Source organism: Crinia signifera, chromosome 4 (genome assembly GCF_055691185.1).
Source record: "Crinia signifera chromosome 4, ASM5569118v1, whole genome shotgun sequence".
In the NCBI taxonomy this organism is placed as follows: Eukaryota; Metazoa; Chordata; class Amphibia; order Anura; family Myobatrachidae; genus Crinia; species Crinia signifera.
Genome location: NC_139220.1, coordinates 51,375,978 through 51,401,100, shown reverse-complemented (window position 1 = coordinate 51,401,100; position 25,123 = coordinate 51,375,978). Strand labels below are relative to the sequence as shown.

General features: G+C 40.4%; 1 protein-coding gene across 2 annotated transcripts in view; it reads right to left on the bottom strand.

The window, feature by feature from the left end:
- GLRA1 (glycine receptor alpha 1) overlaps window positions 1-13,029 on the bottom strand; it is a 145,379-nt gene extending 132,350 nt beyond the window's left edge. The window contains exon 1 of one of the 2 annotated variants that reach the window (XM_083181743.1): window positions 12,208-13,029. In XM_083181743.1, the coding sequence (XP_083037869.1) occupies window positions 12,208-12,263 (56 nt within the window). In that variant the 5' untranslated portion in view covers window positions 12,264-13,029. The remainder of the gene's footprint in view (window positions 1-12,207) is intronic. The other variant, XM_083181744.1, reaches the window with a different exon arrangement.
- Window positions 13,030-25,123: the final 12,094 nt, after the last annotated feature.

The window sequence follows — 25,123 nt, the reverse complement described above, 5'->3', positions numbered from 1 at the left end:
AAGGTGTTTCACCACAGGTGATGGCAATCCTACATTACCAGGGAAGTCCAGGAACAGAGCATTTTCTCCCTGAAGGAGAGGGTCAGGTAGGCAAGTAGGCTGTACACATAGAGACTGACATTAAAATAGCTGCAGACAGATATCAATAGTATGATCACATATAATAAACTATTCCAGATTATATTACATCTCTGTATTCACATTAATCATCCAACATCACGATTAAATCCTCCCCTAATCTTTAATCCCTCAACCTTGGTAAGGACATTGAAGCTTTTGTTTATATAGATCACCATCATTATAATGAAGGGTTCTGCACCTCTTCTAAAAAGCAGGGTCTTTCTTCATGTAACACAGCACAGTACGTAACCAGACTCCAGTTCTGTCTGCTCCAACCATCGCCAGATGCTGACACAAAGGAAATAGTAAATTAGCATACAAATGTTAGTTATTTGCTGGCAAAGGAAGCGTTCCACTGTTCTTTTACTGAGCTCTAATAGACGAACATGGGATGATTAGTGCTTCAAATTAGGAACTCCTTGCTTTACATCATTCCCCAGTTTCCCAAAGGCTTTGTACTTTCCATCTCTCCGACTTCCAGGCACCCACATCATTAGACACTCTTTGCTTAGCCCGTATTCTTGCTTCAAGCTGCTTTGTCAACTTAGCTTTATGCAAGGAGTGGGGTCAGTCCAGAAACGCTAGAGGATATATATATACAGATGGGAAGAAGATGTAGTTATTGGCAGTGCCCCTACTGGAGTACAGCTGAGTCTTTTCTAAATCACAATTTTACATCAGAGGGAATCAGTACACTGAGTTTACAGTGATACCGAATTTAATGAAGCCTGCGCAGGCTGATATTGTCACATGGTGGAATCGAACACATAGCTCCACTGAACCAGCAAATGGTCTAACGTGTGGCTGTACCGAACAGTGATGCCATCTAACCGCTCAATGTTTTTGAATAACACGAGGGATGTTATAAGACGTGTCAACAAGAAACCATATGCTATGCTACATAAATAATTGATCATATAATTCATTTTTTTCAAAATCAATATTGCTTTTTTTTTTTTTACATTTTGATTCCCAGAAACCAGACCGAAATTGAGCATGCTGTGACGGAGTATTTCATACACAAGATCTGGAATAGGTGCTTTAATTTTAAAAAGCCACTTTCATTTTAAAGTGCTTGACGAAATTTTTTTTATTTACATATGTTTTTGAATTATAACACGCATTCATTTTTGAAAAGTAGTCGCACAGATTCCTTTCCATCAAAAATAATATTAATGGTAGGTACTTGTGTAGTTTCACGGCGACAGTAAATCGCATGTGTCGATAAGTAATCCGTGTCCGCTCGCCGCGCTTCGGGCTCAGTGGCTCGCTGCGCACGCCACACTATATAAAAACAAGTCCATGCTGTAGTGCATAGTGGGGGTATGAACAGGTAATAAATGGCATCGCATGCGATATGATTTACTGGCGCCGTGAAACGACACAAGTACCTAATGGTATAATTGAGCGTATCTTTGTTCCCCGTTTCACATGCTCAGTAAGGCTGGAGCACTAAACACAATACAGATGTATTATAAGAAGATGGCAATGAAGGTTGCTCTGCGAGTACAATTCTGATGTATCATGATAAATAAATGTGATAACCCCCCTCAGCGCTAATGATGGATATGAGTACTGCTCTGTCATTACCTTTTTACCAGCAAACTCCTGCAGTTAGATTGATTGGGCAGCTAAATGTATTTCTCACTCTCGGCAATGCAGGTTTTAGTATCTTTTCATTTTTTCATTGTATTAATGTACCTGATGTTTTATATTTTCATTGTTGTCTTATTTATTTAGCTGTCTTTTAATGGGTCGGGATCATTGGGTCGACCTAATGAAGGTCGACTGTGAAAAAGTTTTTTGACACGAATGTCAACACAGTTGGCATGGACACTGTTTTAAGTGCGCCGCGTCCCCTCGCGTGGATCGCAGCGCTCAGCACACTATTTTATTCTCCCACCACGCCCTAGTGGATGGTAGGGCATGAAATGCTGCCTGTCGGCACATGACGGCTCAAAAAACAGTGAAAAACCCCATGTTGACCTTTTTCACAGTTGACCTAACCCATGTTGACCTAATGCATGTGTCGACATTGTCCCCTGTCGACCTAAACTCATGTCGACCTTCTGCCATGTCAACCAAGAACATGTCGAACTTCCAGCATGTCGACCCAACGGTGTCGACCATCTTAAAGTCGACCCATCAACTGTATCCCTCTCGAATGGAGCCATCAAGAATGCATTCCACACTCATCACATGCATATCGCATTTATTAATGCCAACTTATGACAACTCTCCCAATCGGCCAGATGTATCAAGCATCAAAAAGTGATAAAATGGAGAGTGATAAACAGCCAGCCAATCAGCTCCTAACTATCATGTTACAGGTTACGTTTTAAAAAAATGACAGATAGGAGCTGGCTGGTATTTTTATCAATCTCCATTTTATCACTTTTTGAAGTTTGATACATATGGCCCAGTGAAAGCTGTCCTTTGTGTGGGGACTTTACGGATTTCAGACCGGGAGTCAATCTACGCATGCATTGTATAATTGCAATTGCCATGGTTATTACTTGCGGGAGGTTTATGGGAATGTCAAAAGCTGGATGTAATTCTAAATTGTGCATACAGGGAAGGGGTGTCTGTCTGTGACAAGTCTCTTATACGTAGCATGGGGTGAGTGTAAAACATCAGCAACTACATCTACGCTGATTGTACACAGAATCAGACCACAATTTCAGTGAGGGTTTCTTCACTTTTAATGAAAAGTTAGCAAACACCTGTAATTCCGATGTTCACAAGTCATTAATACTGTGTTATTGATATTGATCCTGTTCTTTTTGATTTATTTTTTAGAGATTTTTATTGGATATAGTAGCATAAACAGAGAAACAGAGATCCGTACAGTTAATATGTAGTAGTAAAACAATTCAACAACATCATTATATACGAATCCAGATGTCATAAAAAGGCACATAGTAATTGATTTTTAATGTAATGAAACAATATATATATATATATATATATATATATATATATATATAAAATTAGGTCCAAAAAAGGCTGCGTAGCCAGCAGGCAAGTGGACCAATAGGTAAGGAAAGGCAGGAAAGGCAGAAAATGCAAGCGAAAAAGCAGAATAGGAAAGAAGGAAAGAAAAGAAAGAAAAGGAGAAAGAAAAGAAAAAAAAAAAGGGGGGGGGGGGGTCGGGTCCTTGGAAGAAGTAACCATCTGGGGCCATAATTAGTGGAAAAATTAAAGAAAAATGTAATTAAAAAAGGTAGATAGAAGGGCCTAGAACATTTTAGTAACCATTATATATGGAAAGGATAAGAAAGTTGTTGGGTTTTATGAAAGGTTCTGGAGGATTTATATAATCCTAGTCATAAATTCCATGTGATAAACATGCCACATACGGGATATTATAGAGTGCAGCGATGGGGGGTTATGATGTTTCCAGTCGATAAACGATAAACATGCCACATACGGGATATTATAGAGTGCAGCGATGGGTGGTTATGATGTTTCCAGTCGATAAACGATAAACATGCCACATACGGGATATTATAGAGTGCAGCGATGGGTGGTTATGATGTTTCCAGTCGATAAACGATAAACATGCCACATACGGGATATTATAGAGCGCAGTGATGGGTGGTTATGATGTTTCCAGTCGATAAACGATAAACATGCCACATACGGGATATAATAGAGCGCAGTGTTGGGGGGTTATGATGTTTCCAGTCCACAGCTGGAGTGGTGGCTGACATCATATGTCGCAGTAATTTATTTGGGTGGAAACTTGATGCGAATGCTATAACCCAGTGGTTCCCAAACTTTCTGAATCATGGCGCCCTACAGTATCAGAATTTTTTTCACGGCACCTCTAGGCCAAAAAATTTTTACTGAGAATTTCAGAAAAAAATGTTAAGTTAAATAAGTTGCAATTAAATTTTATCACTAGGTCCAGTTATATGGTGAGGAACAGGATTCACTTCTGTTTACCCAAATAGTTAATTGTTGGAAGCCGCAAGCACTGATTTTGCCTATTTCATTGACTATAAATAATTTGAATTGGTTCTGGACCACCAACCTGAGGCACCCCTGCAAGTGCTCTGAGGCACCCCAGGGAGCCTAGGCGCACAGTTTGGGAACCACTGCTATAACCTCTTTCCAGAGATCTGTAATTTAGGGCAGGACCACCAAATATGAAAAAAAGAACCATCAGTATCACAGCCTCTCCAACATCTATTGGAGGCACCAAGATACATTTTTCTCAATCTACTGGGGATGTAGTACCACCTGTAAAATAACTTATACATATATATTTTTTTACACAAATGGTCTATTAAAGAGGACATATCACACTTTAGAGTGGAGATGCTTGATCTGCAAATATTGACAAAAAATTCTAGTAGGAAAGGTCTTCTCCAATTGAATCTGGGTATGTTGCCCCTTTGTTATCAACTATTACAGTTCTAAAGGTGACCCAACAAACACAAAAACATTTGAGTTCAATCTTTGTATGTCAGCTAAAAACAACTGGCAATCCCGGCCAATGTCTGGCCAATTGGATGTTCAGCAGAACTGGCAGGAAATGCAACCCAGATATCATCTACTATAGATGTGGAACGTCTTACCAAACTTAGTGGAGTCCATAGAATACGATTTTATGGCCTAAGTAGCAAGTGGCCTATTTTACAAGCGTTTACCTAGCATACTGTATATTAATTTCCTTTTGACAGTCAACTAATTACAATTACTTTATGCAGATGCGTTTATGAAAAACAGGTAATTATTTCAATATCAGTAGACCATCATCTGCTGCTGCCTGCCCTGTTAAATCACTGCGGGTTGCATAAATACTGACTTGATCAATAAAGTACATCTTCCTTTGGCTTGTAAACCTCATTCTGAGTCAGACTCAGTCGTTGTCTTACCAGACTATGCTAATGCTAGAATCAGTCTGTCTATGCCAAATATCCATTCATCAATAAATGCAAGGCCTGGGCTGTCCGCAGCTGCAGCTTTCATTATTAGGATCAGGACTTACACCCAACTGGCTGGAAAAGATCCATCAGAAACAGACATCACATGTCTTCCCGTACTCTGTGATTATGCATTGAAGTTGGTCAAAATGCGCAAGACATTCCTATGACACAAATCAATTTTCTACCTCCCAGTCACTGCCCAGAAGTTCCCATTTCATGAATAATGTGGGTGATAGAAAGATCAATCCGTCCTCATTACTGAACTCTGGACCTGTGCTGAAATCAGTGGTTCCCTACCATTTTTAAATCATGACACACTAGAGCAGGAGTAGGCAAGGAATTTTTATTGGAGTTCGGATATCTCAAAATATTTCGATCGAGGTCCACAAAATCAGATATCTGTAATTAATAACACATTTTTGTTTTGGTGCTGAAACTTATACTACATTATTTACAATTAAAGTATGTTTCAGCACCAATATAAAAACTTGAGACTTAAAAAAACTTTACTAGACGTTATAAGCCTGCACCCCTGGGTAGCTTGGTTTCCCCTGGAGGCAGGACAGAGTTGTCAGTTCATCTCCTGTGCCTTTATGTTTGTTTGCCAGATCCTTGGGGCTCCTCTACACTGTGGTGCACAGAGGACTGGGATCTACTCGGCACCTCCACATCAGTCATTTCCCAGGACGCTCTTCAACCCACTCCTGTGACTAATCTAACCAATTGCCGTAATACTGGCACCATGGTGGGGGAAGGAAGATGGACACTCTGGCCTCTGTGCATCGTTACAGAGTGACTGCCATGCTATTGCAGCCCGGCGGACCTAATCTAGGGACGGTCCGCTTTTCTGTCCTTTGCGGTCCGCAGATGGTCCGCCAGTTGCCTACCATTGCACTAGAGTATCAGATTTTTCTCATGGCAGCCCTAGGCCTAAAGTTTCTTAGTGAATTTTTTAAAATAAATGCATATTAAATTAAGTAGATTGTGTTTAAATGTCAACCTTAGGTTCAGTTATCTGGTGGCAGACAGGACTTTCTGCTGTTTGTTAACCTATTTGTGATTGAAAGCAACAAGCACTGGTTTTGCATATAACATTCACCATCAATAATTTTAATTGGTTCAGGACCACCAACCCCTTGCACCTCTGCTAATGACTCAAGGCACCCCAGTGTTCCTAGGCACACCATTTGGGAACCACTGTCTTATATCTAATTCACATATGAAATTGCCATTTTATTTAAACTTTTGGCTGTTCTCAAATTCCTGTGAATGTGAATCTTTAAAGCGACAATTGTTTACAAAGCAAAACCAGGCCAGTGTTGCTGTGTAAAGGAATGCTGCGTTAAAACAGATTAGCAGTAATTCCCAAACGATGTGCATCTCACATGTTACATAGAAACATAGAAACATAGAAACATAGAATTTGACGGCAGATAAAAACCATTTGGCCCATCTAGTCTGCCCCTTTTTTACCCTTCAGGTAAACTCAACCCTTTTTAATCCTTATTTCTTTGTAAGGATATTCATATGCCTATCCCAAGCATGTTTAAATTGTTCTACTGTCTTAGCCTCTACCACCTCTGATGGGAGGCTATTCCACTTATCCACTACCCTTTCTGTGAAGTAATTCTTTCTAACATTTCCCCTGAACCTACCTCCCTCCAGTTTCAGTGCATGTCCTCGTGTTTTATTACTTGTTTTCCTTTGAAGAAAATTTCCCACCTGTACTATGTTAAAACCCTTGATATATTTGAAGATTTCTATCATGTCCCCCCTTTCCCTTCTCTGCTCCAAACTATACATGTTAAGATCTTTTAGTCTATCCAGGTAAGTTTTGTGATGTAGGCCATGAACCATTTTAGTTGCCCTTCTTTGTACACTCTCCAATGTATTTATATCCTTCTGAAGATATGGCCTCCAGAACTGGACACAGTATTCCAGATGAGGTCGTACCAATGACCTATAAAGTGGCATTATTACGTCTTTTTTTCTGCTACTGATTCCTCTCCCTATGCAACCAAGCATCTGACTAGCCTTCCTCATTGCTTTGTTACATTGCCTCCCTGCCTTTAAGTCACTTGAAATAGTGACTCCTAGATCTCTTTCCTCCTCAGTAGTTTCCATTATAGTACCCTTGATACTATATTGAGCCTTTGGGTTTTTGAGTCCCAAGTGCATAATTTTGCATTTTTTAGCATTAAACTGTAGTTGCCATTCTCTTGACCAATTCTCAAGTTTACTTAGATCATCAGTCATTTGATTTACCCCTCCTGGTGTGTCTACTCTGTTGCATATCTTTGTATCATCTGCAAAAAGGCATACTTTCCCTTCAATACCATTTGCAATGTCACTGACAAAGATATTAAAGAGCACTGGTCCAAGTACAGATCCCTGGGGTACTCCACTGGTAACATGTCCCTCCATAGAATGCACTCCATTTACGACAACTGTCTGTTTCCTATCCTGCAACCAGGTTCTTATCCATTTAATTGTTTTATAATCCAATCCCACACTTTCAAGTTTATTTAGAAGTACACACAGTACATGTTGCGTACTGTGTGTTGTTTCCCATCAATTACTAGAAAATGTCATCTATGTACAAAACAGAGAATAGTGGTGGAGGTAAAACTATTTAAAATTCCTCATTTTAATGAAAGCTTATACCCCTTTTCCACTAGCAAAAATTACCTCGGATATTGCGTGGGGACACATATCAACCTGTTTTTGTGCTAGTGGAAATGCGTCCCAAGGAAATATTCGAGGTCGACTGCCCTGGCAATCCAACCCCGGTAATTACCTGGGTTGGACCTGGGATGCGACCCGGGTCCTGTTCACTGCAATGTAAAAGCCGCCACTGGGAGATTTTCTCATCTCCCAGCGCTGCCCTGGCCCCGCCTCCTGATGACATCACTCACCCAGCACTATGCCAGGTTGGGATGCTAGTGGGAATGGGTTGACAAGCCTGGGTAGAAAATCCTGGGTGTGACCTGGTTAGTGGAAAGGGATATTATTCACTTACATTTATGTGACATTTAATACAGTGACTTCAAATGTATTGAACTGCTAAAAAAGTCAAATTATTTGTGTGATGTTCTTTTTAATTAATAAAAACTGAAAAGTATTCAACCCATATGCAATGGAAGCTTAATGTTTGTATAGATATTACTCAAACAATCGGCTTTCACTTAATTAACCTCAACGTGTGAAACATTAAAAAGGTCTGTTTTTATAGATTAAAGACCTAATAATTTAAATAACATTTGTCATATTTTGAATCTGAAGGAAAGCTGTGGAAATGAATACCAAAATGAATTATTAAAAAAAAGTTATATCCTTAAGATAGCAACATCCTTTAAAATAATATTGAAGTGATGAATTGTGAGAATATGGAAACTGCATCAGACCATGCAGATACTGCCTAGAGAAGGAAAACTCAGCATTGGAGTGAGAAGCATGCATTTAAACATGCTTGGGATAGGCATATTGATATCCTTACAAAGAAATAAGGATCAAATATGGTTTGAGGTAACATGTTTGAAAAAGGGGCAGACTGGATGGGCCAAGTGGTTCTTATCTGCCATCGAATTCTATGTTTCTTGTAAGCATACTTGTGCAGGAAGCCACAGAGAAGCCAGTTATCATTTTGCCTGATCTACAGAGGTCAGTGGCTCAGAGTGGAGTAGAGGAGCACCAGTCACCCATATCTAGAGCTCTGCAAACAACTGATCTGTTTGGGAGGGTGGTTAGAAAGAAGCCATTACGGAGGAATAACCACATCAAAAGTGCATCTGAAGTTTGCAGGAACATATCAGTGACCCAGCTAGTGGGATAAATCTTTGTGCTCAAACTAGATACAAATCAGCTTCCGGTTTTCAAACACCATTAGAACAGGGAAGAATGGGGATAGCAGTATCATGTTTAGGTGACACTTTTCTACAGGTGCGAGTGAACATCTTTTAAAATCGAAGGGGAAATTGATAATTCAAAATACAGGAAGATAATCAAGAGAACCTGCTTTTGTCGGCTAGAAAACGAGATCTTTCACAGGGCTATTAATCCAAGTACAAGGCCAAAGCAACACTGGCATGGTTTAACAACAAAAAGGGTACTACAATGGCCAAGTCAATATCCCGCTAATAATTCCACAGGGAATCTTTGACACTATTTGGAAATAGCAGTCCACAAGCATCATCTAACCAAGCTGAACAATCTGGAGCAAATCGGAAAGGGATAATGGGCAAAAATCACATACACACAGTTTGCAAACCCAGAGCCGCAGAGAGGAGGGTGTGTAAGAAGTAATAATCCAAGCCCAGGCTTGTTGGAGGGGCCAGGTTTGACACTGCCTTTGCCCCATACCCTTGCATTCGTCCGACCGAAAAATCGCTGACCATTGAATAATTTTTTTACTGTTCGCAGATAAATGTCAGTTCCGGCCACTATGGAGCGAACACTCCGGGGGTTTGCTCAAGCGCATATTCGCGCTTGCGCAAACCCCGACCATCGGGGATGGGTTCAAATTCGGCCCGTAACCAATGGGTCTGAATTGGCCCATATGGGCTGTTTTATGGGAGGGCTGTTTGCTGCCTTAGTCATTATGCCAAAAACAAAAAAAATTACACGTGTAATGTTTTTTTTTTTTATATTAATATTTTTGCACAAAAACCGTAGATTAAATGTCAAATGGTCTGCGTTCTGCAGTCTTCAGTCTCTTTTCAGACTTTTTTTTACGCTTTATGAGAGTGAAAGAAAAGGTAGATTTATTATCATTAGCTAATTGTGTTGTCAAAACGTCTCCAGCAGACTCCTTGATTAAACAGAATGAGAGATGTCATGAAGTGAGATTTGACTGAAGTGCAAGGCTTAATTAGAGACATGCTGAGCTAGAACATGACCGTAGACAAGGTCTACACAGGTGTGCAATGCATTTACCACAAAATCACAATCGCAAACATAAGCAAGATGCAGAGTTTGTGAAATCACGCTCACTAAAATCATGATCCTCGCACAAGCATTATTTATTTATGTATAGTTTCTTATATAGCGCAGCATATTCCGTTGCGCTTTGCTATTCGGATATACAGTACAAAAGAACACCTATATGCTTCATTGATGAATTCGCAATCTTAAGCATCAAGCAATTGCTGGTGACAGTCATCATCATCATCAGTGCACACTTACACCTGCCCTCAAGCAACCACAATTGATCCATATTTTAAAGACATATATCTCAGGTTTGCATCTGTGTACAGTTGAGAAAACCTGCCATTACTATACTCAGTGCTTTACTCCCATGTACCCCATCTTTCCAAGCAGCTGTGTCAGATGCATGCAAATCTGCATAGTTGCATATGCTCGCAGCTGGTTTTCGGGGCATTTGTGGAGGCAATCTGCATATTTTAAGCTAAGCAAACTAACATAAGCCCATCTAAGCATCTGTTCTACAGCGATTCCAAATCGGTAAAACTAAGAGAGGGAAAAACATTAACTTGAAATATTACTTTGGAATTGTAATAAGATGGCACAAGCCACAATAGACGCGCACACAATATAATCATGACGAGAATGCATCCTTAGGGGAACAAACACATGATAACCCAAGGGCATGAATTTCCCACCATTTTTTTAGTTTTTACATATTACCTTCCAGGCCTGCTAATGAGGTTCGAAATTGGTCAATTTCAGAACTGTTTGATTTTAGGAATTAAAATAGGTAGTCATATTGGTCAGGCTGATTCTTATGCTACATGTAATTTCTTCTGGTGCCAATCAACCTTACACCAAAACTTCTTCATGCTAATATAGAGGGTAAAAGAAATTTCCAAAAAATGGCTTGAATACAAAATGATTGTACCAGACCACATAATGACTTTAGCAGAGTGTATAAAGTGCATTTAATTATTATCTCAAAGTTTCCCCTGCATAATGTGTACTTAATGAACATTCTCACGGAACTCTCCATTTTATGTTGCGATAACATTGAATTCTGCAGACACTGTTAACACTAAGCTAATGCCTAGCAAACACTGGCCAAAGTATGAATATTATGTTTACAGATCCATTTCTATCTAATTCTATGGCCATAACTGTCAAAACACATTTAATATACTTGAGAAATGCACATTATGTGATTTGCATGATCATATACAAGGCCTAGGGATCCTTACTGACAAACCTGCTGTATGTTCTAACCTAAAAGATTGCAGATCTTTTTTTTTTTCACGCCGTCTATCAAAGTTTTACTTCTGGTGAAAAAAAAAAGGGTTAAATAAAGTATAAGATATCATTCCTAAACATACAGGAGAGAATTCAACTGGTCCTGATAGGCAATGACTGTACTCTGCCAAATGTGATTAATGGCCCTTTGGAATTCTTCTACTGCATCGCTGATTTCCATTATATAAAATCACTGTGGAATTACATTATTGCGCACAATAAAATGACAGGTATATTTATAATATTAATAGTAACGTTAATAATAAATATGAAGAGCAAAATCATTTTTTGGGATGTTTACATGTTTAGCAGTAGAAAAGCATTAACATTGTATGGCACATTTGTTAAAAATCGGTCTGTATTTTTGCACTATTGTAAATAAGCATTTTTTTATTATTATTTGTCCTTTTTTGTTTAATATCTAACAGACATATGGCTAGATTTATAGATCATGTGGTCTTAAAGGTAGCTTGCTGCTTTGACTTGCAAATATGCATACAGCTTAAGCCACAATATGAAATATATATATATATTTATTTTTTCAGTGTGTCATATATACGCTCCCTTATGCTTTGCATCTAATATTAATATTCTAGGAAGCATGCTAAACGGACATCTAATAAAACGAGACAGTGCCACGCTTGCCTGCAGTACCCTCAGACTTCCAGCAGTGGCCGCCCTCCTGAATGGAGCTTGGACTGTTTTCATCAGCACTGCGGTTACAGATTTTGCAGCACTAATTACATAAAGTCCTTAGATACGTTTGCAAACCACGCCACTTACAAATTACACACAGTGTTGCAGATTAAACATGCTGCTTGCATCTCCGCCCCACCTCCCCCTTTTTCTTTCCACATTGTGATATTAATCCCCTATACCTACTGTTACCATACTGTAGCTCCCTATTCGGCAGTAAGAAGAAAAAAAAATCATTTACCTGAAGAATACAACGGTCTCCCAAAGGTAGATGCCCAGTGCATTGAAACTGCACATGTTTTCTGCTGGGTGGTGGGTTGAAGAGTAGAAATAAATATAGCAGCACTTGCAATACGGGTGCAATATTAAAGTCCTTTCAGACTTAATAATGGAAGGATGTAGAAGTCTGTAGCTGTAGTTTAGGGTGCAGGGTGGACAGCTCCAGACGGGCGCTTGCAGGCTGCTTCAGCACCTGCAGAAGGGACAGCTCCAGACAGGCGCTTGCAGGCAGCTTCAGCACCACGGACAGCGGCTGACTCGCATTGAAGCGTTACTCCAATCACCTGCACCAAGGCGTCCTCTCCATACAAAGTGACTAACTGTCGGCCACAGTATCCTGCCAATACATGCAAGTCACAGCACCGGATGTACTGTATATACTAGCAGCAATGATATCCACTGTAAGCCCACAGCTTCCTTATATCCCATGCAATGTATATAGTGCAGCCAGATAGGGGATTTGGGGGGAGATCCTCTAGCTCTGTGACAGAGGACCCCTAATATCCCCTATAAGATTTCTTCAGCATTGCCTTGTTCTCCTCTGGTGTGTGTATGCTTGAGATGTTGTGGCTGCAAAGAGCCTTTCCCATTGCACGAGGGAGAAAAAGTGAGGAAGGAGCTCTCCTTTAAGTTTCACAGTCTTGGGGCATAATATGGTCACAAACTGATATCAGATTGCACATACTGTGCTGGACGTTTCTTCTTGCCCCATATTATGCAGAGAGAAGTCACCACTTCTTAGCATATTCCTTACTGCAGTAATTTACTAAACTAAAAAAAAAAAGGTGAAATGATGGAAAAAGCCTCTCCAGGGTCAGGAATCCCTCCCACCCGCTGCCCTCATTGGTCCATCTGTTTTCAAAATGCCTCAGATAGCCTCTAATTGGAAGGCAGGCTTGTTCATCATTGGAATGCGTTAACTGTGAGTTTGCTGGATGTTGCTGAGCCATAATCTGCCCTGTCTCACAGTTCTTAATTCCTGTTTAGTAGATTATTTTCTACGGGAGATTTTTTATTTTTTTTTGGCAATTCTGCTGAATATAATTAAATACATTTCATCCCCCTGCACAGTAAATTGTATTTCAAGGATCATATGCCCAGCACCCTTCTCTGAAATACTGTTATGTAAGAAGTTCATCGCTAAAGGATGCTAAATCTGACCCTTTGGGAATTAATCACTAACAGAGCAGAAATAAACCCTATGCAGCATTAAAGTGATCAGTTTCCCTGTGAGGTTAGTGCTTTCATCAGCAGCAACTGCTGTGTTCTGTTCTGTTAACCTCTTCCTCACCAGGAGCTTGACCTTAGTCCCAGAATGTAAATGGACCATGGCAAAGGTGAACTGGATCATTCCCAATATTGTATGCACATTGCATGTTCCGATGAGCATATGTTTTATTGGCTGAAATCATTTGTAAATTAAGTGTACCGTTGGTGAAAATATGAATGGGGGTTCTATCTCCCAAAACCTTTAACCTTGATTTATGTTTCTTTATTCTGCCTGAATGTTTATCTCAAGGCAGAGTTTTTTATTTATTTATTTCATGATATCATGGTATGTTACAACCTACAGTATGTGTGCACTGGACATAACCATTGTATAATTACAATGGTAATTATATCCATTGAACATTCCTATCAAAATGGAACTAAAAATAAACAACTCTGCCAAGCTGGTATAAAGGCTTTAGGGAAAACACGTGCAAAATACAGTAAAAATGTAAAGCAATGCATTTTTTAAAACGTTATTATTTAAGTCAAGGGTTTTAAACTCCAGTACTCAAGTACCACAGACACCTCATGTTTTGTGCATTTCTTTGTAAAGGAAAGTTCATTTTTGATGCCCTGCCAGTTATTATCTCACCTGCTTTCACAGATAGAAATTTGTTATTTATTTGTTGTTACCAGTTATTTATATAGCGCACACATATTCCGCAGCGCTTTTCAGGGCATATTTGAAAATTCCCACCAGTCCCTGCCCCAGTGCAGCTTACAATCTATATTCCCTACCACATGTACATGCGCTCACAGACATTATAGAGTCAATTTTTTGGGAGGCCAATAAAACTAACAGTATATTTTTAGATTGTGGGAGGAAACCCACGCAAGTACGGGGAGAATATACAAACTCCGTACAGTTAGGGCCATGGTGGTAATTGAACCCATGACCTCAGTGCTGTGAGGCAGTAATGCTAACCATTACACCATCCGTACTGCCCTATTCTTCAAACATTACCAATGAGAACTAATGATTTAAAGTAATCTGAAACTGCAATATAATTTTAAGGATTTATGTATTGTACGGATGGAGCCATCGCCAGCCCACGCCAGCCACCGGAAGGGGGCGCGCGTGCATGAGACGCTTGCATGCCCCATTCCAACGGACTCCCCACCTCTGCCCCGAACCACCCCTAACCCTGGTCGTTTCACTGAAGCAGAGATGGGCAGGGTAACGCCGTCCAGTGACTGGGACGCGCGCGTGTCCCAGTCTGATGGAGTCCATCTCCGCCAGCGCTCGCCAGTGGGGAGGTTCTGGCGAGCACTGAGAATGAAAGAGATGGGCTCCATCTGTATATAAATATCAGAAATCTGTAGACATGTATGATCATTTAAGAATATTAAAATAGTGCCCCACTGTGTGTGGGTTTTGAGTTTTTGTGACATCATGGGTGAAATTTAATAAAATGAGAGATTCCGAAAGTGAGAGATTTGGTAAGAAATCTCAATTTTTTTAAGGCGGCAATCATTTACACTGCAAAATCAAACTGGTTTTGCAGTGTAAATGATTGCCGCTATAATTTAAAAAAAATGGAGATTTCTTACCAAAAATCACTTTCTGAATCTCTCATCCTATTAAATTTCACCCCATGAATGGTTTAGCACATATATTCCTATATTTATTTGTAGTACATGTCTGCTTATCAGGATAGTAATTTACAACATGGTAAATATTTTTAAAACATTAGACAGATTGCATGGTTCTTAGATAATTGCAGACAATGCACATGAATGCACTTGAAATCATGTTCATGTGCAAATATTAGCAAAGACAAACACAGTATTTATTTTGTCTTTTTTTCTATTTTGGACAAAGCAAAAAAAAAATACTTATACTTATGCAGGTTAAGGAGCTGCTACGCATTGAGTATTGGCAGCTCTCAGTGTAACAGAGCAGTAAAGCTAGAATTTTATATTTGGCCAATCTTATTACTGCAGCATATCTTGAAACTAATTTCCATCACTGGCATCTTGAGCAATCACTGAGCTCCGCAAAGGCCCATGGGAGGCGATGTGTATGGGAATGTGTAGCAACTCCCCCTCGGCTTTTGAGTTTTACAATTCCGTGTTCTCTTTTCAAGAAGCTACCGAGCATGGGCAGAAGCTGTTATCTTTTAAGCATGAGGATGCTGGGGGGGCAAAGATTCTGGGTTCATGGAAAACCCCCATGAATGCACCACTGACTGGGTTTCATATGCTGCAGGATAAGTTGTTTAAATGAAATTCAAGGTAGAATGTACCATATGCACATTTCTTTAGCACAACTTTTATGTTTTTCCTTGCATACAGTATATTCTAGAAATAAGTATACGCAACTGTTGAAGATGCAGTCGTGGGCATTTTACCAATATCTCTGCTTGTGACTGAATTAGTTGACTGAGTTAAAAAGGGGTGTTCTTTCTCTGCTGTTGTCCAATGAGTGCAGGTCGACATACAGTATTGGGCAAGAGTGTAAAAAAACACGTGTCCAATGTATCATTTGCACCAAGTAAAGGATGGTGATGACAAATGTAAAACTCAGTGAATTGATAGGTTGATAAGGGGCAGTCCTGTGCATATGGGCGAATATACACATCCCATTCAGTTCATGCAAAGATTACAGCACCTGCATCTTAGTTGCATTCAATGATCAGGAACTACATTAAGAGTAACCAAACTTTTGCTATCAATTTTTTTGCATGGCCATCAGTTTTATAGTACCATACCATACTTGGCATTATTGCCATGGATAAGAATACAGACTTACTCACAGACTGATACCATGCCAACAAAGCATAGGCTAGAGCAGGAGATGTACTGAGATAGGTTGGATCAAAGAGTTGGTGGAAGTTGACAAGAACAATACACCAACTGAACATGTAGGTGAAATAAGCTTATTGGTAATGTTTGCTATCTTCAACTGAATAAATTAATGTTTCAATTTAAAAAAAATTAATAATAAAATACTGAGGCTATATTTAACTCAAGAACTTACATATTGCAGTTACAATCTTCTAAGCCTTTGGCATGCCACTTTTAACTGTTCCCATTTTATTCATTATTCTTTATATCCTGAAATATGAATGCAAATAATAAAAATTCCATTTACATGTTCCTCAGCTAGCAATACCATGTCACAGATCTAAATTATAAATGTCATAGGGTAGAATGTTGCGATAATTGTATATCTATCTATCTATATATATATATATATCTATATATATATATATATATATATATATATATAGATATATATATATATATAGAGATATATATATATATATAGATATATATACAGTGCAATCATTTATGGACATAATGGTCTAACAAAGGCATGTCCAAACTGTGGCTCTTCAGCTGTTATGAAACTACACATCCCAGCATGCATTGTCAGAGTTTTAGCATTCCTTAATAGCACATCTATGGCAAGGCATGCTGGGACTTGTAGTTTCACAACAGCTTGATGGCCATAGTTTGGACATGTCTGGCCTACAGTATCTTCCTCTGGCATGCTGTGTATTATCTTCTTCTTGCTGTGAGCACTCTGTGATATTGTCCTGGGGATATCTTCCATTTTAGGTTTATGACCCTGGTGAAATAATGAGCATGTGTGGCCATTTTGCTGTGCATGTGCTAGTGGTCACTTCCGTGACCACTCTGGGACACAAGCTTCTATAGGCAAACCTATAAGGCACAAGCTCCAGAGAGTTAAACTTTTCTGAGCTTTAATCATGCTGGGAGTTTATGCCCTGCTGCTGCCAACTGGTGGACATTTCCCCTGTTCTTTCACATGGGAAGGAACATGGACATTCCTATTCCATATAGTATGGGGTGTAATATATTTGTAAACATCCGTACCACAGGGGCAACTGTCTAATTTAAGTGTTTATATATCAATATCAGGTACTTGTGTATTATCACGGCGCCCACGATATTAGGTCGCACGACATATAATCGCATCGCATGCCATCGCATGCCATCGCATGGCATAAACCCGATGCACAGCGATGCAATGCAATTTAAAATTGTATAAGCCCCCTATACGATGTTTAATTGTATAAGCACCCTAATGGGGGCTTACAATGTTAAATGCACCCCCCATTATGAACACCAACCCGAACCGTGGCGAGCGCAGCGAGCCCACGAGGGGCGGCGGTATGCGTCCTACGACCTTTTCATACCCCCACTATCCATGTCGGCGTGGAGTCGATTGTATATAGTGTGGTCGATTGTATATAGTACGGTCGCCACACTATATAAAATCAACTCCAAACGTGGATAGTGGGGGTATGAAAAGGTCATAGGACGCGTACCGCCGCCCCTCGTGGGCTCGCTGCGCTCGCCACGCTTCGGGTTGGCGTTGATAGTGGGGGTGCCGTTGGGGGTGCTTTTAACATACTAAGCACCCATCACGTTTAATTATCTTATAGGGGCCACTTTTAACATGGAAAAACCCATTAGGGTGCTTATACAATTTTAAATCGCATACCATTGTATATGCGATAGAATGGCATACAATTTAAAATTGTATAACATCGCCTGCCATCGCATCGCATACCATCGCATGATTTATGGTCTGCGATGCGATGGGCGCCATGCTAGTACACAAGTACCCAATATCATTTATTTATTTATTTACAGTTTCTTATATAGTGCAGCATATTCCGTTGCTCTTTACAATTGGAAACAACAGTGATTAAACAAACTGGGTAGATAGAAACCAACATATACAGTATATAATTAATAATGCATTTTAAACTGCACTGAAGAAGATTCAGATCAACTGTCTTAATCTCAGTAATTGTCTTATTATGATACCTCCTTAATAAGGAAATAATAAAGATTCTGGGTGTCAAGATTTTATGGTACAGTACGTGCCATATGCAACATGTACCAAGCTATAAGGTCAATGTATTGTAATCAGTATTCCATTGATAAACTAAAGTAGGTACAGTGTGTTGTAGTATGGCAGATATGTGCCTTGAACTAGCATGCTCGGGACTGGCACATGACACATTATGATGAGACTTTTACCGCTTTCAGACCAAAAATGCAGGGTCGTACCGAGACTTTGAAACGGTTCAGTCCCGATGCGACCCTGCATTTTGGTCTGTTCAGACCTCCTCAGCGAACCGGCAATATTGCCGTTTCGCTGACTTCATCCGGGGACATGGCAGAGCCACGAAGCATCATCAGGGGTCTGGGGGAGAAGGTAGTGCCTAGAGCTGGCACTGCTCCAAGCACTGCCTCCTCCATTGGTGTGAACGGGAAACGGGTCGCTCGACCCGATTAACCCGTTCACATCGCAAAGCAACATGGAAACAAACCGGTAAGAACCCTTCTTTTTTACCAGTTCGTATTGCCGCGTTTCTACCGGTTTGCGGGACCTGGTAATACCTTTCACATCACATCAATAACTGGGTCGAAGCGGCATGAACCTGGTAATTAGGTGCGATGTGAAAAGTGTATAAGAGAGCATAATGATGGGTCCTACACTTGTCCTAAGGAGGTGCCCTGGGCCTTTCTATTGTGAAGAGACACCCAACTGGATGGAATGTACAGGGAACTTGCACAGGTAGCTACCATGCCACCCTGTTGGTTCTATACCCTGCAGGTAGAGGAAGAAGTAATTAGGAGTAAATGATCTTCTGGAAACTCCAAAATACCCCATAGGGCAGGGATGGGGAACCTTCGGCCCTCAAGCTGTTGTTGAAGTACACATCCCAGCATGCATTACAACAGTTTTAGCATGGCCAAATGGAAAAACTGTAGCAGGGCATGCTAGGATGTGTAGTTCAACAACATCTGGAGGGCTAGATGGATCCCCATCCCTGCCATAGGGAAATTTTAGATGCATGTGTTGTCTTCTCTCTGGATCTCATACATAAGTTGTTGACCATTGCCCAAGGTATACCTATTAACCAATTAAATTTTTCAGCATCCATGAGCTGCTGTAATTGGTTGGTAGCAGAAGGTTAAGTAATACAGTACTTCCAATGAAACCCTTACACGTTTCAGTGCTGAAGAACACTTTCATCAGAAAGGTACTGTATCAAAGTGCGTGCAATTGGAATATTTACATTTCATAGTAGGTGAACAAAATAATGCCAATTACTCTAATCAATCATTGATTTTTTTTAAAATATGTCTTTACATCTACAAAGTAATATTTTAAATTAGTTTTTTTTTATCAAACTAAACAGGAAACCAATAAAGACACAAAAAGAAATCAAACCGTCATTTGAATCATATACCTTGAAGAGTTGAAGTAAAAATAATAATGACCTTCGACTCCATATTTCTTATAAATTATGTGATGAGATTTATTCAGATAGGCAGACAGACAGACAGGGAGGGACAGTGACGTCAAAACCCGGCGGAAGTGCAGTAGCCGCTTAGACACGGCGAATCTAACAAGCCACTAAGAGGACACAATTGAAAAATAACAAAACCAGGGGCTAGATCGAGACTAAAGCTACCTGGAGAGATGTTAGTTATGTGTCTAGGAGATGGGACTTTGAAGTTGGAAGAGACAGAACGGAGCTTCCGTAACCGGAAGTAGGAGACCGGAAGTAGGACGCTGGAGGGTATATAAACAAGATGGATCCATAGCACTAGCCAGGAACCTGACGAAGAGATCAGAGGAATCTCGAAACATGTTGTTGCTGGACTAATGCTCTTGTATATAATTTTATTGGAAACTTGGCATACCAGACTGTAAGGGAAGAAGGTAAGTGGGAAAGTGGTAGTCCACACGTAGATTAGATCCGGATCCTTCTCTGCGTGTGTAGAGTTCACGGCTACACTGCCTTCACCCTGAGGTCTGATACCAGTGCATGTCCATTATTTTTGTCATTTTATTGGAGTATATTCCGAAATAAAAAATTTTGAAAAAAGAAACTTAAAAGAAACCATTATATGCTTTGAAAATTGCTTTTGATCGTGAGTAGCGGTACGATATTCTTTGAAAAAGATACCTTGATACGAGTATTCCAACTTACAAATAATGAGTTGCGGTACGCCCTCGTCATATCATCCTATAAGTATAACATCTTGAACTAAGACGTGCTTCACACATTTGGATCTCTATCTTTTTCTCATCCTTTCTACTATATGTGAATAATGAAAAAAACCATCTTGGGAGAAAAAGAACATATGGGATGTGGAGCAGTGGAAGGAATACAACTTAAAAGGAGAGTATACTCTGATTCCTTTATATATTACTCCTTCTATACAAACATCCGGGGGAGGGGCGCCAGAGTATGAGTAAAAAACCTATCTTTGTGATTTTAACTTTTGGGGGTACAAGGAAATATCCCATTACTCTTAATAGGCGACTCTCCAAGTCATATTAGCGCCAAGAGATTGTCTACCCAACCATTTTAGAGAGGGAGCTGAACTTGTATACTTCAGACATCAAGATGGTATCATAGCTCCTCCCACCTCAGCTCAGGCTAGCTCAAGTCACATGGTTTTTTGTACAATATATATATATATATATATATATATATATGTCCAACGATGGTGCGGCACTCATGGCTTTTGAATAAAGAACACTTCACACTGTGGTAGTTCTAGGTGGTATGGCACCTAGAACTTATAAATAATGTCCATATGTTTGGAAATCCAGAATTCAGTGAAGCAACATGTTAAGTTCATCCAAAATTCTTTATTTAGGTTCTTCAGCAATTTGAACCAGATGAATCAGCAAAACAGATAAAACATCCCTACGTATTTCATCTAGACAGACTTCATCAGGGGAACAGTATTTAACTGCACATGTTACATATGCCCCACCTGCAGTGCACATGGTTTTGTCCATTTGAGAAGGAATGTACCTTTGCGAGTGAACCAGAATAAGGGCCTATATCCGGCTTTAGATATGGCTTGACAGTGGTAAAACTACATTACACAATTCATACATAATGACTAAACAGTACATGACTAAAAAGTACTCAAAATAACCTAAAACTAAATAAATAATCAGATTTATTATGTGAAAGGAAAGCACATGAAGATGCAAATATAATTTTAGGTATTATTAAGTTCACATCAATTACAACACATCCATCACCTTTCCCTCTAAAACAGGGATGGGGAACCTTCGGCCCTCCAGATGTTGTTGAACTACACATCCCAGCATGCCCTGCTACAGTTTTGCTATTTGGCCATGCTAACACTGTTGCAATGCATGCTGGGATGTGTAGTTCAACAACAGCTTGAGGGCCAAAGGTTCCCCATCCCTGCTCTAAAAGATAAGTTGGTCAATTATTCTATTGCTGCAGAATGAAATGTAGGGCAATTGGCTCACACAGTCCGTACACTACTGGATGCAACCAACTATTCAGGACTGGGCAACAGTGGCCCTCCAGCTGTTGATGAACTACACATCCCAGGATGCTTTGCATTAGTTTTGCTATGTGGCCACGCTGAAACTGATGCAAGGCATGCTGGCATGTGTAGTTCATCAACATCTGGAGGGCCGCTATTGCCCTGTCCTGAACTATGTGGTCAGCTGGACATGTCGTACGATTTTGTTAATGCCTAACCACCTAATCATCACTGAAAATCTCATGGCCATGCACTGTGCAATTATCCTCCTGACCCAACACTATTCTGTGGTTCAGGCCTGTAATTGTATGTATGCCTGTCTTAAGTGATGCACCCACACATAAGCACACCCTGCATCTTTTCTTGGGCATATTTTACCCAACCATTACAGTACTTTTGTCTTCCACCTTAGCACTGAGTTGTAAATTCATAACGCACCTCAGATTAGTTGCATTTCAATTTTTGGGGAGCATGTACAAATGACAAAGATGCATTTTGTGGGGAGGGGAAGAAAACACAAATTACATTTACATCTAGAATCCTTAATGTATAAAAGTAAAGGCCCATACACACTGGGCGACTTTGAGCTGAAAGTTGCTCAAAACAGGCAGGTTTTGAGAGGCTTTCAGCTCAAAGCCGCCCAGCTGCGCTCTCCCGCATCATCGCCGGGAAAGCCATTCATCTGCTGGTTATACTAGCAGATGAACGGCTTTCAGGACGGCTTTGCATAGCGCTCCCCTATGCAATGCCGTCCTCCCCCCCCCCCCCCCCCCCCCCCCCCCCCCCCCGTCGGACAGGGGGAAAGCCGCCGCTCAGTGTGTATGCACTGTGTGGCTTTCCCTGCAGCAATGATTGTCATAGTCGCCCAGTGTGTTTACTCTACTCAAAATAAAAAGATATCTATTTAAATGTTACACAAAAAAACTTTATAAAATATATTCGGGTAGAATAAAAAATTTAAAAGCAATTACTGGCAAATCTGACAGAGAACACACTGTGACAATGGATCTGGTCATAAAGGTTCAACACAAATTTATTCACACGCTGCTTCTAGTTATGATTTCATTAAAAACAATTCTTTTATTTGCACATGCATTATTTATAATTAAATATATAGCAATAAAATATGCAACAGTAATTGTTTGTGTAGAGCATAATAGATGATGTTATGTCTTTATACTGAGTATCAGTCTACATAATAAAAAATACACTGATATCCAACAGAAACAGCGAAGATGAAGTGGAGCTGTTCAGTTTCCAGTGATATTAGCAAGGAGCCTTTCAGGGACAAATATTTACAATTTGGGATTAATTATCAAAAATATACCAAATAAAGTACAATCATTTTAACAGTATAAAAATTATTTCTTCTATTTCCTATTTAGTTCTAAAACATAAAAAGGTTAATTCATTAAATAAATTGTTTAGCTTAACTATAACATCCAACTAAATTATTATTTTTTCTTTTGTTTTTCTCTCTGCTTTTCATGATAAACAATTGTAACATCCTTGGGACTCTTTGATACACATATACAATATACAGTATGTCATATGAGAGTTGACACCCCCATTAATTCCACCATATTCGAATCTACCAATTGGAATGGGAATGCAGGACTTCTGTCTTGTAAACAATCACACAGACTCTTAAGGGGGAAATTGACTAAGATGGAAGTACTATTTCGGATGGGATGTTGCTATGGGCAACCAATCAGATTATAGCTACTATCTTTTAGAATGTTCCAAATAAATAAGAAGTAGTTTCTGATTGGTTGTCCATAGCAACAAGCCATCTTATATTGATTGTTGATGCGCAAGTTCACTATCTGTTTGATTATCGAATGACAGCGTATGCATACAGGTCATAGACACGGTTAGAGTTTGGGGGAGGGAGACAGGGCCGGTGCAAGGCACCGGAGCGCCCCAGGCGAGGGGGGTGGGGCGCCCCGTGCCTACGGGGGTGGGGGGGTGGGGGGGTACCTGCGGCGGCGCGGGAAGCGCTGATGGGTTGAAAACTCGCCGCACGCTGATTGGCTGAATCTCATGGCTACACCATAATGTTAGTACCGGATGGAAGCTAGGGGCAGTTGTTGTACTGACTGGTATGATGGAAATGAAGTCTGTACTGTAGGTACAGGAATGTGTAACGATGGCTTCCCATGAATGAAACCAAAGTGATGCATTATGAGCAGAACAAAAATGAGAGACTCACACAGTCATACATTTATCAATGCAAGGAGCATAAGACAATTGTGTTTTACTGTTCACCTTATTAATGTAATGAACAATGAATATTGTGACAGTAAGCAAACAAATACAGCAAATCTCTGGAAGGATATGTAGTGCACTCAGGGGTAGATTTATTATAGCGGCGCTATAACACTTCCTGCTTCGCCTCATTAGCAAGGCGAAGCAGGAGGGGAGACCGACAAGATGTATTAACATCTTGTCCGCCGAAGCGGGGAGCGCTAACTCCCCTTTCCGGCGATGTCCCCTCCTGGAGACAGCGCATCAATTAATACTGATGCGCTGTCTCCTTTCCCCCGGCTGGCTAACTGTGCATGCGCGGTATCTCGCTACTCTCGCGAGATCCCCAGCGCAGCTCAGAGACAGCGCTGTCCCTGCTGTGGGCATAGGGCATCGCCACCTGCAGCTGTCGATAGCTGCAGGGAGCAGAACGGTCAGCGATGCTGACTGTTCATAAATTAGGCAGCAGGCAGGCGTGCAGTACAAAATATCATCTCTGCGCTATGCCTCCTGCCCCACACCGCCACATGCTAGACACTCGCTCAGTGGCTGTCAGATCGGGGAAGTGCTATCCCTGTCATAACACACGGGTATAGCGCATATTCCCCTGATCGCCGGTACATATATCTTCCCCTCAGTGATGGGTGCAGGGGACAGAAATAGAATAAGTACAGTGGCAAGACCAAGAACAATTTTGAGAACATTGGTGAGTTAGGACTTTATTCTAGAGCAGGCATGTCCAACCTGCGGCCCTCCAGTTGTTGTGAAACTGCACATCCCAGCATGCTTTGCCATAGTATTGCTATTAGGGAAATACTATTGCAAGGCATGCTGGGATGTGTAGTTTCACAACAGCTGGAGAGCCGCAGGTTGGACATGACTGTTCTAGAGCCTCATTTTTGCCAAAGAAAATAATTTCAGTAAAATTTAGAGCATTCCACAAAAGGCTTTATTTTCATACCAAATTTAACCCCTTGAGTGGTGGTTTCCCTGGGGCAGGACAAGTCTTCAAGGGCAGGTTTGTCCTGCCCAGAAATACTTAC